Source organism: Electrona antarctica (genome assembly GCF_951216825.1).
Source record: "Electrona antarctica genome assembly, chromosome: 6".
NCBI lineage: Eukaryota > Metazoa > Chordata > Actinopteri > Myctophiformes > Myctophidae > Electrona > Electrona antarctica.
This window is the reverse complement of record NC_136811.1, coordinates 54,340,491-54,362,838: the sequence shown is the minus strand read 5'-3', so window position 1 is coordinate 54,362,838 and position 22,348 is coordinate 54,340,491. Positions and strand designations below refer to the sequence as shown.

General features: G+C 42.0%; 1 protein-coding gene across 1 annotated transcript; it reads left to right on the top strand.

Moving 5' to 3' along the window:
* Window positions 1–7,141: 7,141 nt before the first annotated feature.
* On the top strand, window positions 7,142–15,827 carry LOC306925164 (actin, non-muscle 6.2-like; the record flags this gene model as incomplete). The annotated part of the gene is made up of 13 exons (XM_079503854.1): window positions 7,142–7,267; window positions 8,678–8,797; window positions 9,382–9,489; window positions 10,051–10,135; window positions 11,308–11,331; window positions 11,418–11,441; window positions 11,588–11,611; window positions 11,753–11,776; window positions 11,868–11,891; window positions 11,978–12,145; window positions 13,334–13,525; window positions 14,547–14,731; window positions 15,696–15,827. The coding sequence occupies 13 exons, from the start codon at window positions 7,142–7,144 to the stop codon at window positions 15,825–15,827; spliced, it is 1,236 nt and encodes a 411-aa protein (XP_079359980.1).
* Between the last annotated feature and the right edge of the window lie 6,521 nt (window positions 15,828–22,348).

Below are 22,348 nucleotides of genomic sequence, written 5' to 3'. Positions count from 1 at the left end.
TCAATTTTATCAACAGATTGCAGAATGGGGCGACTGTGGCTCAAGAGGTAGAGCAGGTCGTCCAATGATCCATGGGTCGGCGGTTCGAATCCCGGCTCCTCCTGTCTACATGTCGAAGTGTCCTTGGGCAAGACACTGAACACCAAATTGCTCCCGATGTGCTGGTTGGTACCTTGCATGGCTTCCGCCGCAATCGGTGTATGAATGTGTGTGTGAATGGGTGAATGTAATCTATGTAAAGCGCCTTGGATAAAGGCGCTATATAAATGCACCATTTACCATTTAGAATGGGTATACAGTCCAAGCTGTCAAACCAGAAAAGGCACTTGTTTACATCAGGGTCCCCCATTTTCAATTCATCAAATATACTGTACACGTCTATGCAAAAAAGAAGAAGAAGAGGAAAAAAGCATAATCAGCAAATACAGTTATAGAAAAAAGGGAATATGTGAACAGTAGACCTATAGAGAAATCAATATGTGAACAGTAGACCTATAGAGAAAAGGGAATATGTGAACAGTAGACCTATAGAGAAATCAATATGTGAACAGTAGACCTATAGAGAAATCAATATGTGAACAGTAGACCTATAGAGAAATCAATATGTGAACAGTAGACCTATAGAGAAATCAATATGTGAACAGTAGACCTATAGAGAAAAGGGAATATGTGAACAGTAGACCTATAGAGAAATCAATATGTGAACAGTAGACCTATAGAGAAATCAATATGTGAACAGTAGACCTATAGAGAAATCAAGGGGGGGGGGAGACTTTACAGGGGCTGAGTAATTGCTCTTTGAGAGTGGTTTTGAACCCTCCACTAATCCCATGGACATGTATTTACCAAGGCCAAAGCACATACTGAACAATGAACTAGAAAAAGTGCCAGGTCTCCACCAGGGCAGATCAGGTTGTGGCCTCCTGGTGGCGCTATAATGGGCCAATGTGAAAAGGGTGAGATTTCATCTTACGCCTTGGATGGCAATTGGATGATTTGAGGCATTTTGTTCAAAAAATGTGTTTAGCAAAAATCCACCTGTTGGTGGCGCTATAACAGGCCAATGTGAAAAGGGTGGGATATATTCCTCAGCCTAGTAGGAACGTCTGTGAAAGATTTCACGTAAATTGCACGCTGCGTTCATGATTTGGGGCTTTTTGTTCAAAATGGGCCAATCCTGCAAACCTTGAAAGCCAATGTTAACCAATTAGGATGGAATCTGAAATATCGGACAGATCCGTCTCGAACAGTTCAGTTCAGTTCAGTTTTATTTTGGTCATAAAAGCAAAAAAAACATTACATTATATGTATTAATTTCGTCGTGTTTTTTTACACTTAGACCAAAATAGTCTAGTAGACAGCCCATAGAGCCCCATTGTGAACCCGGACATGTTGAGTACACCAAGGTTTTATGTTAGAAATGTTTAGTATGGGTCCCCAGCATGTAGAAACTGCCGGATGCTAACTTGCATTATGTTGAGCAATTTTCATAATTGGCATAATATGTGACCATACCATTAACAACCTATAGAAGGCAAAATATTCAAAATTTATGTAGCATGTGATGTGTCAAACTAGGGGGGTTTCATGATGCTGAATCCATTCCAGGCATTAGTTTTGCAAAAAATGCCGGCCAATGCCGTCATCACAAATGTGATGATGTCAGCACATTTGGGCAAGTGGGCATGGCTGTTTTAAGCCCAATGAGTGTTTTTTTTTTGCAAAACTAATGCCTGGAATGGATTCAGCATCATGAAAACCCCCTAGTTTGACACATCACATGCTAGATAAAGCATGATGAAATGTTGAATATTTTGCCTTCTATAGGTTGTTAATGGTATGGTCACATATTATGCCAATTATGAAAATTGCAGGGGGGGGGGGGGGGGGGGAGTGGGGGGGACATAAAACAGACAGAGAAACAAACAGAAGAAACAAAAAACAAAACAAAAACAAAACAAGAAAACAAACAAACAAACATACACAAAAAAACAACAACAAAAAACAACGGACAAAAAAATAAAAATAAAACAGAAAGACACACAGGAGAAGACAGATTTGATCACACAAAATCCAGAGTCGCACATAAGAAGAATGTTATTTATATGGTTATTATATAGTTATTACATTACTTTATCATAATAATTGTGTACTAATATGATTAAGATATGATTAGAAAATATACTAGGTTATACTAATGTTCTATTCTTATCTATTATTTTAGATTTGTACATTCTTTTAAATGTATTAATTGAGCTACACTATTTCAGTTCATTGTCTAAGCCGTTCCACAGTTTCACACCTCTTACGCTTAAACATCTCGCTTTTTTGTTGGTTTTTGCCTTTGTCCCCCTGAATATGCCAAATCCCCTAAGATTGTACCTGCTCTCTCGAGCCTCGAACAACTCCTGGACACAGGGCGGAAGCAGTTTGTTATGTGCTTTATACATTATAACTGCTGTTGAGAGATCATGCAATTTTAGGGTGTGTGACTGAATAAAAAGTGGATTTGTTGGTGCGTAATAATCGGAGTGATTTATAATTCGGATTGCTTTCTTTTGGAGAAGAAATATGGGGTTGATGTTTGATTTATAGTTGCTCCCCATACTTCCACACAATAACTGATGCGGAAGTACGAGGGAGCAATACAGTAAGTACAGTGATTTCTGGTCCAAAAAGGGTTTCATCTTATACAGTATTGCGATAGTTTTAGAGACTTTGGTTCTTAAATTGTTTATGTGTGTAATGTATGCCCGTTAAGTTTGTTATAATTCCTAAAAATGTACTGTCTTGTACTTGCTTTTAATTAATATTTTATTTTTTTTGTTATTCATGTCCTCACTGTATTGCATTACTGCTCTTGTTTTTTTTTAATGCTTATGCCTTGCTTTTCTTTTCTTTTCTCTATTGCTCTGTAAAGCACTTTGAGCTGCATTTCATGTCATGAAAGGTGCTATACAAATACAGTTTTATTATTATTATTATTATTGTTCGATTTTGACATCAGCGAACTTGATTTTGATCTGTTTGTCTATTTTCCTGTTTCCAAAAATGATGAATTTAGTTTTGCTTAAGTTTAGTGACAGTTTATTAATATCAAACCATTTTTTCAGAGTTATAAGCTCTTTTTCTGCTGTGTCCAGGAGCTGCTCGAGGCTCCCCCCGTGCAGTACCGACTTGTGTCATCCGCGAACAATACGCAATTTAAGTTTTCCAATATTTCACATATATCATTTATGTACATTATGAACAGTTTGGGCCCAAGTACAGAGCCTTGTGGGACTCCATATGAGTTTTGTTTTCCAGACTCAACATTATTCATATTTACATACTGTTGTCTGTTGCTGAGGTAGCTCTCTAGCCATGAATTTGCAGTTCCTCGAATACCGTATCTTTCCATTTTTTTTAGGAGCAGGCCATGATGTATGGTGTCAAATGTCTTGCTTAGATCAATAAAAACCCCTACAGTATATTCATTATTGTCAATTGCTGTAGATATATGTTCTACCAATTCCGTGACTGCCATAGAGGTGGACCTGTTTGATCTAAAACCATACTTGTAATAAATTGTGTTTTTCTATGAAGTTATCAAGCCTTTGCACAAACAGTTTTTCAAAAAAAATTGAGAATTGTGACAGCAGAGAGATAGGTCGGTAGTTTTTGAAGTTATATTTGTCTCCATTTTTGAATATAGGAACTACTTTAGAAGTCTTCATACTGTTTGGGAAGACCCCAGTTAAAAATAATTGATTGCAGATGTATGTGAATGGCACAACTATACAAGTTATGGTGTCTTTAATTAGTGCCATATCTATGTCTGTACAGTCTGTTGACTTCTTATTTTTGAGCTTCTGGACAATCTCCAGGATTTCACTTTCGTTTACAATCCTGATGAAGATCGAATTTGGATTCTGTTTGATTACTCTTTCATCTAGACCCTCACTATCTCTCTTTGGTATTATTTATAATAGTGACTATCAAAACACATGACTATAGAGATAGTTTGTAACGATTTGCCGGATTTTTGGACAGAATCTGGAGGAGTAATATCAAGAAAATTGTTTTTCAAAAGTCGGCCTCCTGGTGGCGCTATAACAGGCCGTTCTGGAAAATTTGGGGCAGAGGTTCATCGTTGGCATCCAGGGAGTGTACAGTGTGCAAAATTTGGCATTGACAGGGCCGGAGAGTAGCTGGTAACAGACGGACGGACGGACAGGCACACAGACACACACACACACACACACACACACACACACACACACACACACACACACACACACACACACACACACACACACACACACACACACACACACACACACGGACAGAGTGCAAAACATACTCTATCCCCATGCCTTCGGCCTGGTGGAGACAATGAATGAATGAATTCAATTAATTCATGAAAAAATAAACATGATACCCAAAGTAGTGCTTGCTGGGTAGCGAGCACCCCCCCCCCCCCCCACACACACACACACACACCCCCACACACACACACACACACACCCCAATGTCTTGCATTATTTTATCTTGCCACTTTTAATGAATAACTAACAGCGTAGTTAAAGGACGGTGCACTATAGGTAACATTCAGCCTAGTTTTAAAACAATATGTATATAAATATTTTAGCCCTCATTTCCCTCTATCAGCCACTATATTATTGTGCTGGTGTGTTTCCTGGCAGAAAGACACATATCCCTCTGGCTGTATTTTGTTTTTGTTCCACTGTTTATGTTGACATTCATCCCTTGCAGGGACGTGTTTTTCCAAAGTCATATAAGATTAATTAAAATGAATAATTAAGTAATTTCACATCCTACCTGGTTTTCCTCTTTTTTTGCTGTTGTTTTGTGTTTGTTTTTTTCATAGCCTATACTTTTTTTCATATTGCATCGAGTAAGTTATCCCGGTGGTTTCACTCATGGATGTGAAGAATCAACGAGAAACACTAATGTTACTGCAGCTGAATTAGTTAAATTTTCACCCTAGATAGTCAGTCACTCATATCAAATATGAGTGACTGACTATCGTAAACGATACAGAGCCACAGACATGCGCAGGTTGCTTATTTTTGCACCACAATGCTTACATGAGATTGATAAAAGGACACAATGTTATTCTCGATAGAGAAATTACTTCCGCAAACCGGGGGATGCGCAAGCGACGTCAGGACTTATTGGTACTCTACACTGTAGAGTACCAATATAGTCAGGACCTGTAGAGTCTACAGGTCTATAGTACCGATTACCGAAGATATAGACTATATAGAAACATATACGTAGCATGAGTAGTGCCCATGACATGGGAACGAAATTCATTTTCTAGACACTTTTTCTTGGGTCCCGAGTCTGACACAGCCGAATATGCAATGTTATATGCTCTGGAGTGAGTGTGGAAGTCAAAGTTGCCCACCTCTGCATTAGACCATTTGATACTATAATGTTTTGATCTTTTGTTTTGGTCGCGAATACAAGCGGCCGAAATGAGTTTTCTTCGACGGGTGGCTGGCATCTCCCTTAGAGATAGGGTGAGAAGTTCAGTCACACGAGAGAGACTCGGAGTAGAACCGCTGCTCCTTCGCCTGGAAAGGAGTCAGCTGAGGTAGTTCATCTGGCTGGGATTCAGCTGCATCTGGTTAGGATGCCTCTCGGGCGCCTCCCTAGGGAGGTCCTCGACGCACGTCCCACTGGGAGGAGACCCCGGGGCAAAATGTTACTTTAGTAAAGTATTGACATCAAAATATTGATGTTCCTTTTTACTATAAGACCACGTTTTAAAAGAACAATTGAATGAATTAAATAGCAATATATTTTCTTCGATGGAAACGGACTGTCAGAAGAGGATTGTTTTTCTTCTCTAGTCTAACATAGCAACAGTAACCATGGGGTAAGAGGGGGGGGGCGGGACAACGAGCAGAGCTTGACAGAGTTTGAATTGTGCAACAGACGGAGTACATGCAAGAAGATTTACCTTCAATAACAATGTAAGTATGTTTAAAAAGGTTAAACGTTCTGTACTGTATATGTTCACTCATTCTCTCATTCAGTGATCCAGAGCACTTATCTAGAGCCAATGGCTCCTTATCTTATTCAATGTATTTTTGAACTTTTGTAAAACATTTTGTAATTTTTATTTTATGGTTGGTTCTCGACTCTTTCCTGAACCTCGCCTGTGTCTCATTGTCATTGCTCTTACTGTCTGAAGTATCTTATCTTTACTGCACATCATTAAAAGCAAACACACCTGCATGAATTCACCCTTTGGAACGAACATGACTCAGTCATGAGTCATGACGGCCTGTGTGAGGGTGTGTAGAGAGAATATAGTGTTGCCCAGAGCCATAGAGTAAGACAGAGTTACGACATTGAGGGGTCAGAACAATGCATTGTTATCAACGAGGGCGGTGCAAATAAGAGCTATTTTAGGCATGCGTGCAACATGACAACTATGACTAAGTATTGTAACTAAGTATTCTACAGTGACAACTAAAGTCTCTGTAATGTTTGTACTATTACTAAAAAACGATCTAAAATAAAGGGATTTAAGATCATTAAAACTGGGCTGTTGCCTGAGTCCAGTGCATTCTGCCAACTTCCGGTCCAGGACTTTGTCACTGTTCGCGATGCTCTTTGCCAATAGAAGTATATAGAAGACTTGCCCCATGAAGTGAACGGAGTTGTCGTAACTCTGTCTTACTCTGTGGCTCTGGTGTTGCCCTACCTGAAACTTTCTAGTTAGCAGTCTCTTCGAATCACATAATGAAATAAGTAACGGTGAGGGGAAGAGGTGGTGGAGTTGGCTGTTTTAGCAGACAGTTTGAGGGTCCAATGGAGTTGAGAGGTTTTGTCTGAAGCACTTTTTACAACTTTTCATTAATTGGTTCCATATTGTTTTAACCAACACACAGACTTAAAGGGTGTTCAATGGCACTGATGTATGCAATAATAATAATAATAATAATGGCAAATCGAGTGGCAAAGCGACAGGCAAAGTGACTTTAACATTGTTTAACGTTGTTTAATGCAATCAGATGGGCTGTCAAGGCCAGAAAGAAGTTGTTTGCCACTCAGTAGAGGCGTTCCTGCATAACTTCCGGGTTTGATGATGATGTCACGTGCGTATACCCTCTATAGAAGTATCATGGATGATGATGACATCTCTGCCCTGGTGATTGATAACGGCTCCAGGACGTCCAAGGCAGGGTTTGCTGGAGACGATGCGCCTCGTACTGTCTTCCCCTCCGTCGTTGGACGGTCCAGGAACCAGGTTCATAACCGTCGCGTGCTCGCAATCAATTCACTTATTTTATGCAATATTGTTTATTTCGTCTACATGTGACGTGTGTTTTAGATAAGCGTTTTATTGTATTGCAACTAGGGATGTCCCGATACACTTTTGTCGTCCCCGATCCGATCCCGATAACACGATTTCTGTGTTAGCCGATACCGAATACTGATACCTGAGAATAATATTTATCATAAAAATAAAAGAAAATTACTTATTTTATCTCATTTTGTTCATAGCAGACTCTTCAAGGTTCAACTTTATTGTCAACAATACCAGTTACAGGGTAAAAGGCACGTGGAATTCATTGTGCGTTAAAAGACCATACCACAGCTACAGTCTAGTGTCAAATAATCTGTATAAAGAACTAAGTGCAGGTTAAAACTAACATCTCTAAACACTGAAAGTGCAAGATCTCAGGTGCAAAAATGCAGAAGGCCTTAGACATATGACCATATAGTCCGGGCTTTGTAGTGTTCAGTGTCTGTTCATGAGTCACTCTAATGTGCACTTGCAGTTTGGGCAACTCGAAAGCAAACTCCACATGTCCCAACATTTTATTCACCTGCCATAGTGTCAACCCCCTTACCCTGTGTCGGATCGGTGGTTAGACTGGCATGTTCGCCGATACCGATATGACCCGATATGACCAAAAAGGGCCGATACCGATACTTTTCCGATACTGATACAGTATAGGGACATCTCTAATTGCAACCATACATTTATTAGCCACTTTCAACGTGGTATCCCTCCCTAGTTTGGGAAGGTCATTATAGATTTAGCTAGATTTAGCTTGACTGATTTAGCGTGCAGAGAGCTTGTAGATCCACTATTTTCGCTGTTTTTAGAAGTGGGGGCTTAAGTGGTAACTTATTTTGTGCCACCCCCCAATTTCTTTCTGAAATTACTTTACGCCTCCGGTTGAATTGTGTTAAAATTGTGTGTTCATGTCTTTAGAGCAGTGGTTCTCAACCAGTGGTCCTTGAGGAGGTTGCAGGTGGTCCCCAGCTAAATGGTGGAGAGTTATTTGTTAACCAAATGGATGCTTGTAGATCTTTAACTGTTGAGTTAGATTATTGTTAAACACCTGCATTGCTTCATTTACAAGACGTGTACACAATTAGATAATGTGTAGAACAATGTGTTATTGTGATCAAACATTTGCCTGTTATCTCTCCTATGGTACCAACGGGAAGCATACTTTGGTTAGACAAAGCATTGGTTAGACAAAGCATTGGTCCGACTGGATTAAGGTTGCAAACTCATATCCAACGACAACAAAACAATTTGGGGTCTGTGGTTCAAATGATGAATAAATAATGGAACTTGACATGAAAAGGGTTGAAAACCACTACTTTACAGTGATGGTGTTGACCTTGTTTCTCTCCTCAGGGAGTGAGCGGTCAGAAGGACAGTTCTGTAGGAGATGAGGCCCAGTCAGAGAGGGGGATCCTCAGCATCACATATCCCATAGAACGAGGCGTCATCACCAACTGGGATGACATGGAGAAGGTGTGTGTGTGTGTGTGTGTGTGTGTGTGTGTGTGTGTGTGTGTGTGTGTGTGTGCGTGCGTGCGTGAAACCTGTTTATTCCGTGTAGATCTGGTGTGAAACCTGTTTATTCCGTGTAGATCTGGTGTGAAACCTGTTTATTCCGTGTAGATCTGGTGTGAAACCTGTTTATTCCGTGTAGATCTGGTGTGAAACCTGTTTATTCCGTGTAGATCTGGTGTGAAACCTGTTTATTCCGTGTAGATCTGGTGTGAAACCTGTTTATTCCGTGTAGATCTGGTGTGAAACCTGTTTATTCCGTGTAGATCTGGTGTGAAACCTGTTTATTCCATGTAGATCTGGTGTGAAACCTGTTTATAATGTGTAGATCTGGTGTGAAACCTGTTCATTCCATGTAGATCTGGTGTGAAACCTGTTTATTCCGTGTAGATCTGGTGTGAAACCTGTTTATTCCGTGTAGATCTGGTGTGAAACCTGTTTATAATGTGTAGATCTGGTGTGAAACCTGTTTATAATGTGTAGATCTGGTGTGAAACCTGTTTATTCCGTGTAGATCTGGTGTGAAACCTGTTTATTCCGTGTAGATCTGGCACCACGTCTATAAAGAGCTTGGTGTGACCTCTGAGGAGCGTCCAGTTCTGCTGACTGACATTCCTTCCAACCCCAAGGTCAACAGAGAGAAAATGACACAGGTGATTAAGGTCAAACACGGTCTCTTCCATTCACACATGGGTGTCGTTTTGGGGTTACACGGATTGGCAATTGCCACCCCCTCTATAGACCCAGCTGCAGAAAAAAACGTGGGCTAAAGTCCTTGATTTTGCGATGAAATATGCAGGATTTTGCGATGAAATGTGCAGGATTTTGTGATTTTATGCGAAATATGCACGAAAGCTTGCGGAATATACAAAAGAAGTAGATCGGGAGTGGCTTATTGTCGGTATCAGCCGGTAACTGTTACCGCTGTTGCGCTCCACTTCAGCATCCATTTACTAGTAGTAAATTAAATCCATTTAAATTTAAATCCATTTACTAGTATAGTAAATGGATGCTAAGGTGGAGTGCGACAGCACCATCAAAGGAAAATTTGTGACATAATTTGCAGGTATTATGTGATTAATTTTATGCGGGATGCGGGATGTCGCAAAATATGCGAAAAGTCCCTCTGCACTGTTATTGCTTAGCGAAATACAAGGTTCACTCCCACTCCTATGTCAGATTTATCTTTTTTTTCCTTCTCATTCATGATCCAGATCCTGTTTGAGAACTTCAACGTCCCTGCCATGCATGTGGCCCTCCAGGTAGAACTGGCCTGGTACGCTTCTGGACGGCACATTGGTAAGAGAGAGAGAGAGAGAGAGAGAGAGAGATGGTGAGAGAGAGAGAGAGATGGTGAGAGAGAGAAAGAGAGAGAGAGAGAGAGAGAGAGATAGAGCACACATCTGTACACTCTCAGAACAAGTGAGGATTTCACTGTGGATTTTCACCTGTGAAAGTTGACTCATGCGGAGTAGCTTCGTATGTGGACCTGGCCCCTGTGCTATTCAGGGCATAATAGAGGGGCTGTGCTAGCGCTTGGAAACCGACTCATTTTAGACAGAGAAATGGAGAGATTTGACGAGAAAGAGAGATGAGATGAGATGAGAGTGGCAGCGGTGGCCGAACGGATTGCGGAGCGGTCTTGATACCGGAAGGTCGCCAGTTCGAATCAGCGGTCCGACACATTAAAATTACCACCGCTGAAGTGCCCTTGAACAAGGCATTGAACCACTACGATGAAATGTTCTATGAGCAGGGCCTGGCTGGAAACAAGTTATTGAGCTTAGCCCAGATACCCTGGGTAAATATAGTAATCATTTCATTTCAGAGATGAGATGAGATGAGAGAGAGATGAGATGTACTTTATTATCCCCACAGGGAAATTGATACGTTAGAGCAGCATAATGTAAAATGTAAAAATAAACAACAGACAGACAGAAAACACATTGGACACAATGGAGTTCCGAAAGCAACGCAGAAGTGCATTAATGACGTTAAACCACCCCCTCGAGTGTAATATTGCAATTATACAACAGTTACCCTGCGAAAATCGCTGAAAAAACATATATTTTTTAAATGACAGATGTAGTCACTACGACCACTAGCTAGCCTAGCCACCGAGTTTGCTGCGCTCTGGGAGAACAGAGCAGCTGAATTCTTTGTTTTGATTAGGTGTGGAGTGGTGCTCGTTAATTTGAACCACGGCTAGAAGGCTGTTTCAACCAATCAAATTGCTTCCTCGAAACGACCTGTTGTATAATGTTCTTTTGGGAACAGTATAAAGTAAAGACAGTGACCTCTGTTTCTTTTGGGAACAGTATAACGTAAAGACAGTGACTAAATGGACCTCTGTTTCTCCAGGTATTGTGGTTGACTGTGGTGATGGTGTGTTTATAATGGACCTCTGTTTCTCCAGGTATTGTGGTTGACTGTGGTGATGGTGTGTCTATAATGGACCTCTGTTTCTGCAGGTATTGTGGTTGACTGTGGTGATGGTGTGTTTATAATGGACCTCTGTTTCTGCAGGTATTGTGGTTGACTGTGGTGATGGTGTGTCTATAATGGACCTCTGTTTCTGCAGGTATTGTGGTTGACTGTGGTGATGGTGTGTCTACTGTATAATGGACCTCTGTTTCTCCAGGTATTGTGGTTGACTGTGGTGATGGTGTGTTTATAATGGACCTCTGTTTCTGCAGGTATTGTGGTTGACTGTGGTGATGGTGTGTCTATAATGGACCTCTGTTTCTGCAGGTATTGTGGTTGACTGTGGTGATGGTGTGTTTATAATGGACCTCTGTTTCTGCAGGTATTGTGGTTGACTGTGGTGATGGTGTGTTTATAATGGACCTCTGTTTCTGCAGGTATTGTGGTTGACTGTGGTGATGGTGTGTCTATAATGGACCTCTGTTTCTGCAGGTATTGTGGTTGACTGTGGTGATGGTGTGTCTACTGTATAATGGACCTCTGTTTCTCCAGGTATTGTGGTTGACTGTGGTGATGGTGTGTTTATAATGGACCTCTGTTTCTGCAGGTATTGTGGTTGACTGTGGTGATGGTGTGTCTATAATGGACCTCTGTTTCTGCAGGTATTGTGGTTGACTGTGGTGATGGTGTGTTTATAATGGACCTCTGTTTCTGCAGGTATTGTGGTTGACTGTGGTGATGGTGTGAGCCACGCTGCGCCCGTCAATCAGTTCAACGACGCTAAGGTTGTGCCTCATGCCATCAAGAAGCTGGACCTGGCTGGCTCTCAGGTGACTGATCATATGATGCAGTTGCTCAATGACAGAGGCTGTGGAATCACTGCTGGTATGTATGTAGGCCTACCATTCTGACTCATGTGGTGGGAACTGATGCTTCATGTTTCCACCCATGCGTGCGTGCGTGCGTGCGTGTGTGCGTGCGTGCGTGCACGTGCATATGTGCATATGTGTGCACTCCTATAGAGCGTCGCAGTCCCGCCCCCTTTCATGACAACGCCAGGCCCAGGAAATTAATCCCAATGCATTTTTACCATAGACATTTCAAAAAGTATTTATTTAAAGACCTTTTAAGTGTCGAACGAAGCCAACTCGAGTCATGACAAATCATGACAACAAACACAATATTTTGGACCAAACAAATAATTACAAAGAAGAAAAACAACAAAAAAGTTGAACCTGCCGTGTTTTTCTACTTTCTAATTCTTTGTTTGGCCCAAAACATTGTGTTTATTGTCATGATTTGTCACGACAAGAGTTGGCTTTGTCCGCGGCGTAAACGCCTTTAAATAAATACTTTCTGAAAAGTCTATGAGGAAAATGAACGGGGATTTCTTTTCCGGGTCTCTCGAGGGGGCGGGACTGCGACGCTCTATACTTGCTTATAATAATGGTAAAGTCAAATTGTTTTTTGATGCGAGGAAAGGAAAAGCATTTGATTGGGAGGAATGTACAGTATAAATGTTCTCTGTCTATTTAATACTGACATTTATGATTTGTTGCCACACTGCCATTTTATTCAGTTATTCTAACTGTTCTATTATTTTAATTCTGTCTATTTTAAATGTATATTCAAATGTGCTTGTATAATGATTTCTATGTTTAATGGTCATGATACTTGAGGGGCAGACAGTCTGGAGGCTGGAAACAACACATTTAGTCTTTAAATCATAATCAGACCCATTTCAGATATCTGATCAGATATGAAATATCCCAGATATGAATATTTATTTTATGAATAAAATATGTCAGATATGAAATGGGAGGAGACCCCGGGGGAGACCAAGGCGCAGTTGGAGGAAATACATCGACTCACTGGCCTTGGAACGTCTCGGAATCCCCCAGGAGGAAGTCACTAATGTTGCTCTGGAGAGGGAAGTCTGGAGCACTCAGGTGGAGCTGTTGCCCCCGTGACCCGACTACGGATAAGCGGTTAAAGATGGATGGATGGATGGATGGAGATATGAAATATCTGATCAGATATGAAATATTATGTCTATAATCTCTTCCTCTACAGCAGAGCGTGGGCTGGTGTATCAGATGAAGGAGAAAGCGTCCTATGTGGCGCTGGACTTTGACCAGGAGATGCAGAACGCTGCCTCCTCTTCCTCACTGGAGAAGAGCTACGAGCTGCCTGATGGTCAGGTGATCACCATGGACAACGAGAGGTTCCGCTGCGCTGAGGCCCTCTTCCAGCCCTCTATCATTGGTTAGTACAGTACAGTACAGTACAGTACAGTACAGTACAGTACAGTACAGTGCAGTACAGTACAGTACAGTACAGTACAGTACAGTACAGCGAAAATGAATGAAACTAGCTTGGAGTTACGAGCGCAAATTAATGAAACTATAGCTTGGAGTTACGAAGGTGCTGCTTGTTTTGATAATTAGATTGATTGTTTTGATAAATGAAACAAATTTGATTGTGTGTTGGCCTGCAACATTGTATTACCAAGCATAATTATAGGCCTATCTCTGTTTTCTTATGTTCTTGTTGTTTCTTGGTGTTTTCTTTTCTTTTTCTTCTGTTGGAAATGTATACAGTATGTACAGTATGCAGCCTGTGACTCTATGGCACCTGACACATAAAAGACAGCTGTCACATGGCTCACAATGCATTTTGAATAGGAGTCACGTGGTTTGACGAGACAAGACCCCCCCCCCCCCCCCCCCCCCCTTTGTCACGTGACTCCTATTCAAAATGCATTGTGAGCCGTGTGACACACAGAAGACACAGACGAGACAGCTGTCTTTTATGTGTCAGGCCTCAATCACACTATTAAGACGAAATTGTTCTCTCTGTTCCGGGAGGGGGGGGGGGGGGGGGGGGGGGGACCAGCAGCTCGCAATTCATTTTCAATGGGAGTCGCTGAGATTCACAGAACACCTCTGCTCCATGGGGGGAGGAGGGCAGAACACAGCTATGGAGCAGAGCTGTTCAATCTCAGCGACTCCCATTGAAAATTAATTGCAAGCTGCTCTGCCCCCCTCTCCCCCTGGAACAGAGAGAACAATTTAGTCTTAATAGTGTGATTGAGGCCTCAAGGCGCCCAACTTCACGACAATTTTCTCCCGAGGCTTCGTACACACATAAAGAACGAATGTTCTGTGCTCTGCCTGTGTTTGATGGCCGCCTCAATGCTTTTCCAATGGAAGTCACGTGGTTTGACCAAACACTTGTTTGATTGGGGGGAGGGGGGCAATCAACCTCTGTCTCTCCTCCTGCTCAGGTATGGAGTCCGTGGGCATCCACGAGATGACCTACAACAGCATCATGAGCATAGACAGCGTGGACATCCGTCAGCTCCTGTTTGCAAACATATTGCTGTGTGGCGGCACCACCATGTTACCAGGCTTCGCTGATCGCCTGCAGAAGGAGATTACTGCTCTCGCTCCTTCCACCGTGAAGGTCAAGGTACGAGGACAGTCGTATATCTATTTAACTTTGTGCATAGTCAGTTAATGTATTGACACAATTGAATAAAACATTGGGTCCAAGCATTTATCAAAAACCCATGAATAAAAAGGTACAATACTTACACAACGCAAAATACTTTGATTCATACAATTAATAGACTATATGACTGCTTTTCGTTTTTTCATGTCATATGAAAGCAGGGAATCATAGCTTCAAATTGACATATTGGTTGTCCAGTTTGACCCACCAGTTTTGGAAATATGGCTTACAGAAAACGAGCGAGTTGAGAAAACAGGCTTGAAAGGTTCACTTCTGTGAACATTACACCTGTTGAAGCATTTATTTCATATTTACATGTCAATTTCAGCTCTGACATGCTAGTGTGTGAAGAGTCTATTACCGGTAACTCATTTTAAATAATAATAATCTGTTTTTCTCCTCCTGAACAGTTAGTCTTGCTGCCATGACTGTCTGTATCAAAAAGAGTCATATATGTTACAGTACAGCTCGTTTTTCCAGGGTGGGAGGCTGTGGCTGGGTCCAAACGCATCATGTGGGGGCTAGGGTGGAGACTGCCGGCCATCGGTGGGCCCCGGTCCTTCGCATGCACTTAACAAGTCTAGTCTGCATGTGCCCTCTCATGAAACAGAGAGCAGTGGAGAAGAGGGGGAGAATGTTCCCTGCTTGGGTTAGTGTTAGGGTTGTCAGCAGGTTGTAACTTGTAAGTGGGGAACATCGATTTCAGGGAACATAGAACATTACAGTAGGTACATTCTTATTTTAGTTTTCGTGCAGTGAAAATGAAAACATGTTTTCATCGTAGTCGACAAAATCAACACTGAGGGATGGATTGTTCCAAATGTCTTCCTCTCCCTGCTGCAGGTGGGGGGCCCCCATGAACAAATACCGGCACAGGGACCCTCGTGCAGGTTTAATCTGTCCCTGCTCTGCTGCTCTCCAGGTCGTTGCGGATGCTGAGAGGAAACACAGTGTGTGGATCGGTGGTTCCATCCTGGCTTCTCTCTCCACCTTCCAGAAGATGTGCCTCAGCAAGCAGCAGTATGAGGAGTACGGTCCCTCCGTTGTCTCATAGGAGGGGCTGTGGGCAGTTCAGAAACCCGTCCACCAGTGACATCATCGATGGGGGAATCCAAGCTAATAGAAACGGCAGGCTTTCTACATGTAAAAGTTGCAATGCGAAAATGGAAGCCATCGTTCTCACCATAATACAAATCTAAATATATTTAAAAAATCACACCCGTGTGAACTGAGTGGTGCAAATCCCCCCCCCCCCCCCCCCCCCTCTCTCTCTCTCATTAGCAGGCAACAGTGCAGCACTATCTCTCTCTCTCTGTTTCTGGCACAACAGCGCCACTTTGGGTACTCATTGGTACTGGTGCTCATTAACGTCACACACAAACAAACATAGTCACACACATAGTTGAACGTCACGGACATTGCTGTTCCTTGGAGTGGTTGCACCACTCAAAAACAATCTTATTAAAAAAAAAAGAGAGAATAGCCTACGATCTACTGCCATCTGGCAGGAGATATAGGACTCCACGGTGTGAGTATAATAGTGTTAAGCTATCATTTGTTCCTCTGTCAATTAAATGCTTAATCTGTTGTCCACCGCAAATGGGGGTGCATGGTAACCAAATAGTCCCTTATTAGATCGTTAACTCTTGAGAGTGTGTGAAACGAAACCAAATGTTACATTTATTGTTAAACACCATTACTTCATGTAGCCTACAAGAAGTCTACACAATTAGAGAACGAAGAGTTGAGATGAAAAAGCATTTAATTAAGACAATAACTTTTTGTTTTTCTAACCGCTCAGCCGAGGCCCAGGCCGTCCATAACTTATTCTGTCCACTCCTGACTCCTTATCCATAATGTATACATGTAATTATAAATAAATGTAATTGTATCCATCATTTATAAATTATAGATGATTATTATGGACTTAAATAGTTATTTGTCTCTGTGTGGAGTTTGTATGTTCTCCCCGTGTCCCCTATAGGGTAGGTACCCTCACAAAAAACATGCAGTAATCTTGGTCTCTAAACTACCTACCTGATGGAGGGGAAAGGAACTGGTTGGAATAACGTGTTCCTTCCACGCGCTACGTCCGGCCAGGGAAACTCCCCCGTCAGGTGAAAAGAAGCAGCTTGGAATCCTCATGCATAGAAGGAAGCATGAGGTCAGTCTGGCGGAGGGTGTGTAGAGCCCGTTATCTCTCCTAATGGTACCAACATCAATACAGCATGGAATTGTGGTCAAAATCTTATCCAACGAGCAATGCGTTTTGGGTCTAGAGCCTGATGGCTAAATCTCATCAAATGGTGGTCCGTGGCTCAAATGCTGAATAAATAATGGACCTTGATATGAAAAAATGTTGATAAAAATGAGTTAAGTTTACACCGAAAATAGCCGATCTACAAGCTCATGCAATAAAACTATAATTTTTCTAAACAGTCAGACAAATGTCTGTCTGTCTGTCTGTCTGTCTGTCTGTCTGTCTGTCTGTCGGTCTGTCTGCCTAGATTTTGTTGTCGTTGCATCCCGGACCAGACCTGACAAACTACACAGACTGTGGGAAAGCATAGCATAGGCTATATATAAGAAAGGCCTTTAATTATTTAATATGTCAAATATTGCCAAGCGCAATCTAACGTTTGCCCGTCGTGGAGACTAAGGGCTCCAATTTTGTCTCCGACTTTACCCGTAGCGCGGCCCGCAATTCAGCCGCTGCCCGAAAATTACGAATATAGGAGCTTTCTCTGTCCCTTAATGGTATTTTCGTCCAGCGTCACACGCTATCTTTTTTGCCGACACCGGTATTTGCGCCTAGAGGTGTGGTCATGGGCGTGTTGGCACGCTTAAATTGCTATTTTGGTCACACACATTTGGGAAAGCAACAGTGGAGTTTAAAACCACCTGTAACTTATACCCGTAAGCCGTGTCAAATTAGTTTGGTAGAGCGACGCGGGCTGCGCGCCTGCATGGAGATGTCCTTGGAGTAAGGCATGCGTCATCTCTCCTTATTCTCTTTGTAATTTTCCTATAATCAGCTGAAGTGAGTGCCTTCCTTTAAGTTCCTTGTGTCCATTGTGTTTATAATAGTCAAAGACTCGAGTGATTCCACGCATGCATTTGTTCATTCAGTTTCATCATCCCATAGTGCAGCAAATGGCGTTTAATCCAATTGACCGACCTTTCCTTTCCGCTTGATACCGTTTCGTAGAGACGGCCCTATGAAAGCCCGAACTTCGTAGTTTACATAGTACTTTGAATTTTTAAAAATGAGCAAGATTTGAGCGAGTTGTGACTCAATGTTATGTTAGCATCGGGTAGCTAGCTGTTGTTGTCACAAGACTCCGTCGCACATCTTAGATCATCGGCACCATAAGAATCCATTCTATCCCTTTCTTTCAATCGCTTGTATCTCCTATTCCTTGTCCCAGATGGCATTTTTGGTCAAAACAGCGTTTCTTTGACGGCACAGAGCTGACGATCTAGAGCTCTCCGGAGCTCCGGCCTGGATTCACAATGTAAACAAAGCCCGCCCAGCTGTGTGAAAACTCCTAACTTAGGACTACTGTTTGTGGAGCGGAAATGGCGGCTTTTCAAAATAAGAGCTCAAATAAAAAAATGCTGGCGTGAATTAGATCCTAATCTTTCAATAAATGATAGCAGTGAATGGGTTAAACAAACATTAAAAACACCATTGACATGGACAGAGTTTAATGTTTGTTTTGTCTGATAATTACATCATAAAATATGTATATATAGCGCCCCTCACTTCACACGGGTGTGATTTATTTAACCAATGTTCAATTCTTCATTGAATTATGGATGAAAATGCTGTTCTCTAATGCGCTGTGTTGCTTGCGATGCTTATGTTGATCTATACGACCAACCAGCCACAGCAGTTTCTGTCACTTATACTGTAGGCTGCAATCATTGTGCAGCTACACCAAAATGTTCGCGAGTGACGTACCTCTCCGCATCTGTCTGTCACAATTACGACACAAGTTTGAAGTTTGTGTTGGTTGTAGACTATCTTATAGCCTATAAAGTCAAGAGAGGGCAGAGAGAGGGGAAATAGAGAGAGAGGCGAGAGAGTTCAGTAGGACGTATTGAGTGAGAGACAGAGAGAGGCGGGTGGGGGGTAATTTATTATGACATGGAATATGTTTTTGGAGAAGCTCTAGCACGGGGGGGGACAATAACAATTAAAGAATTTGCAGTGGTGCAGCTGAAGGTGATGGTCAGTCAGACAGACTGATGGGACTGGATGGGAGCCAGCACGTAGCTGGTTCTGTTCTGGTTCTAACCACCATAACCCACCGGTGTTCTGGCTGGCCGGCTGTCCGCAGGCTCCGCTTGCTGTTGTTGAGAAGCTCTGACGGGAGTCACGGGGCGCACGCACGCACACACGCAACCGTTTTCTTATAGCCTACATTTGTGAATAGGTCTACTCAACTGTATTTTTGGAATGATGCGTGTAGCCCCTTTTACCCCTTATGAAATACGGGCAGGTCCCCTAAGTTCTTTTAACTTAAAAGTACCTAGCCGTTTTAAACTGCACATGCATCGTTGATGCATGTATACACATGCAGGTGGACATTGAACAATGGACTTTGCTGGGCAGAGTCTGTCAGAAGAGATGAGGGGCAGGTCCCACGTTGCCAGAGGAAGGTTAGAGCGTTGCCTGGTTGCTCAACCCGCTATCTGGGATGTCTTGCTGCAGGCGACGTCCTCTTCAAGAAGTTTTAGTAGCTTAGGAGTTGACTGGTTTAGCTAAACAGGCTACCTCCTCCCACTATCATGATACACTGTCCAACTAGCTTAGCCAACTAGCATGCAAACAGCATACATGCAGTCACAGTGAAGCAGGAAAACGTCCTTGTAACTCAAACCAATCACTAATCTGGTCAAGACTTTAGAAAACAACGTGTTACATTCTCTTCAGCAAACATTTCTCCTCTCTTCACTCTGTGCTGCCCTGCTCTAGCCTGGATCCAGCCCAAAGACCCCGCCCACTCTCTGAGTGGACTGTGTCTCTTGGTCTGGTGTTGCACTGTGAACCTATAATTCCTTCGGTACAAAAATGTATTATCCAATGAGAATCGGTGGTGGGGGTGGGTCTAACGAACAACCAATCAGCGCCGAGTCCCGTTTTCAGCGTCATCACGCAGCGCAACACACAGAGGAAGGAGGGAAAAACAACACCAATGGCTACTGGTTGAGGGAAATTCTAATTCCCCTCCCCCTTGAAATCGCTCAGACAGGAGACAATGTCAGACTGAAGCTTCAAGAAAGCTACAGTCTGATAATCAGGCTAGCCCTGCTCTCCCTCTCCTAATTCATCCATGCCCCACACCTGTGCCCAATCTACTCACTCACTCAATCACACACACACACACACACACACACACACACACACACACACTCCTTCAAAACAAGCATAAAAACAGCACTAGGCCTATAACATGAAAATACTAGATAATTTCAAGGACACCCAAATATAAGTCGCACAGATTCAATTACAGGTGCATTTGCAAAATGGTCGCAATTTTGAGCCCTGGCTTGAGAAAACTCATGGCTTTTTGCAACCCCCTGATGTTGTGAACTTGTAGATTAGCTATTTTCGCCAGAGCGGGCATCTCAGCCACTTCACGCTCAGTGTGTGTGTGCGCTGTGGGGGGGTGGTGGGGAGAGGGACTTGGTAGAGAGAGACGCAGAGCACTCTGACCAAGTTCAAGACAGTTATATCTCTTGTGTTGATAGCGAATTAAAGACGGTTGCCTCCCCACTAAAAATGTACACCTGTCTGGTCGGGCAACCTGGTAGCAAACTTCACATGTCCGACCATTTTATTCACCTGCCCCGGGCAGGTGTTAGTGTCAAACACTGGGCCTACCTATATAATATATACAGTATATACGGTATAGGTCTATAATGCTTATTCATTAAAATCAATCCGCAAGGCCTCATGAGTTAGATTGATTGCACCTATCATAGGCATATTGTGCGTTCCTCATGAACACTATAACAGGAATCATCAGTGCAAATCCATAATGCATAAGTAAATTATGTTCTTTTTGATAATAAACTTCAGTATTTAGTCTTTGCTAAATTCGATTTCAATGTAGCTTATTGATTATAGTGGAAGAAATGCTTGGTGTGAGTGAAGACATAATGTGCCTCCTGTAAAGAATATAAATAAAAAAAAGAAAAGCATATGAGCGGCCCCTGCATCATCACAGTTTACAGTGTTTCTACTGTAAACTGTGTTGTCTGGCAGGAGAACAGAAGCCCAGAAGCTATTTTGCCCTAAAAAATAAATAAAAAAATACCTGTGCGCTTTTTATTGCGCACGGCTGCTATATGTCAGGTGATGCCAATAGAGGGTATGCGCATGACATCATCATCAAACCCGAACTTTTGCAGGAACGCCTACTGAGTGGCAAAAAACATCCGAACAGAAAAGTTGATGATAAAAGACATTAAACTCACTTTGTCACTCACTTTGCCACTCGATTTGCCATTCACTTTATGCATGTGCATACCCTCTATTAGCCCATGATTGTTATTAGTCTAGATTTTGAAAAGGCGATCCAATCCATGTAATCCATGTAACTATACTCATAGTCAGGGAATATTATCAGTATAATCTGTATAATCTGGGAATAAATTTCTTTCCAAGAATTTTCTTCACCAATGTTTTTGAAAAGGTGTCTACTAACACATCCCACATTGGTTTATATTCAACCACCCTAGGGGAATTTTTGACAGCTGCTGAAAGTTGGGGTACCATCAACAGCCAATATATGGCAAAATGTTCTAAATTTCATTATGCTTTAAATAGCATGTGACGTGTCAAACTAGGTGGTTTTCATCATTTTGAATCCATTCCAAGCATTAGTTTTGCACGAAAAACACTCATTGGGCTAAAACGGCCATAGACACTTGCCCAAATGTGCCCTAATGTGCCCAAATGTGTTGACTGACGGCTGGCATTTTAGATGGATATGGACAGGTCAATACTACTCTATTATCTGATCATGATTGATGATTTCATCAAACAAATGCATTGGTCTTGTATGCGTAAACAATTACATTGAACCACTTTTTGCTTAAGTTGTCCTGGCTGGAAGCAAGGCAAAATGAGATGGCAGTAAAATCTAATGATCTACCCACATTTCAGGATGTCTTCTATCAATTGAAATGATGAGTAAGCATCTATAACAAAAGGGCCATGAAAATATGACCTTTTTAAAAAAAGTGGTAATTTGCCCCAGGTAAGGGGTAAGTTGATCCAGGTCGAGGGGTAAGTTGAACCACATGATATTTGAATGTTAAAAGCTTAAACTTGAACAGATAATGTATTCACTTATCGATAATAATATAATAACAGTTTTCCCTTTTGCAAATAGTCTTATTTATTTGTTTATTTATTATTTAAACAATATTAAGACAATTAAATAAAACAGTTTTTTGTGTAAAATAATGTTTTCTACTTTCCCCATGTGCTTCCCAACTTCACAGCCAGGTGTACATGATGGATGTTTACTAGATTTAAGGTCACATGGCAACACAGTTTTC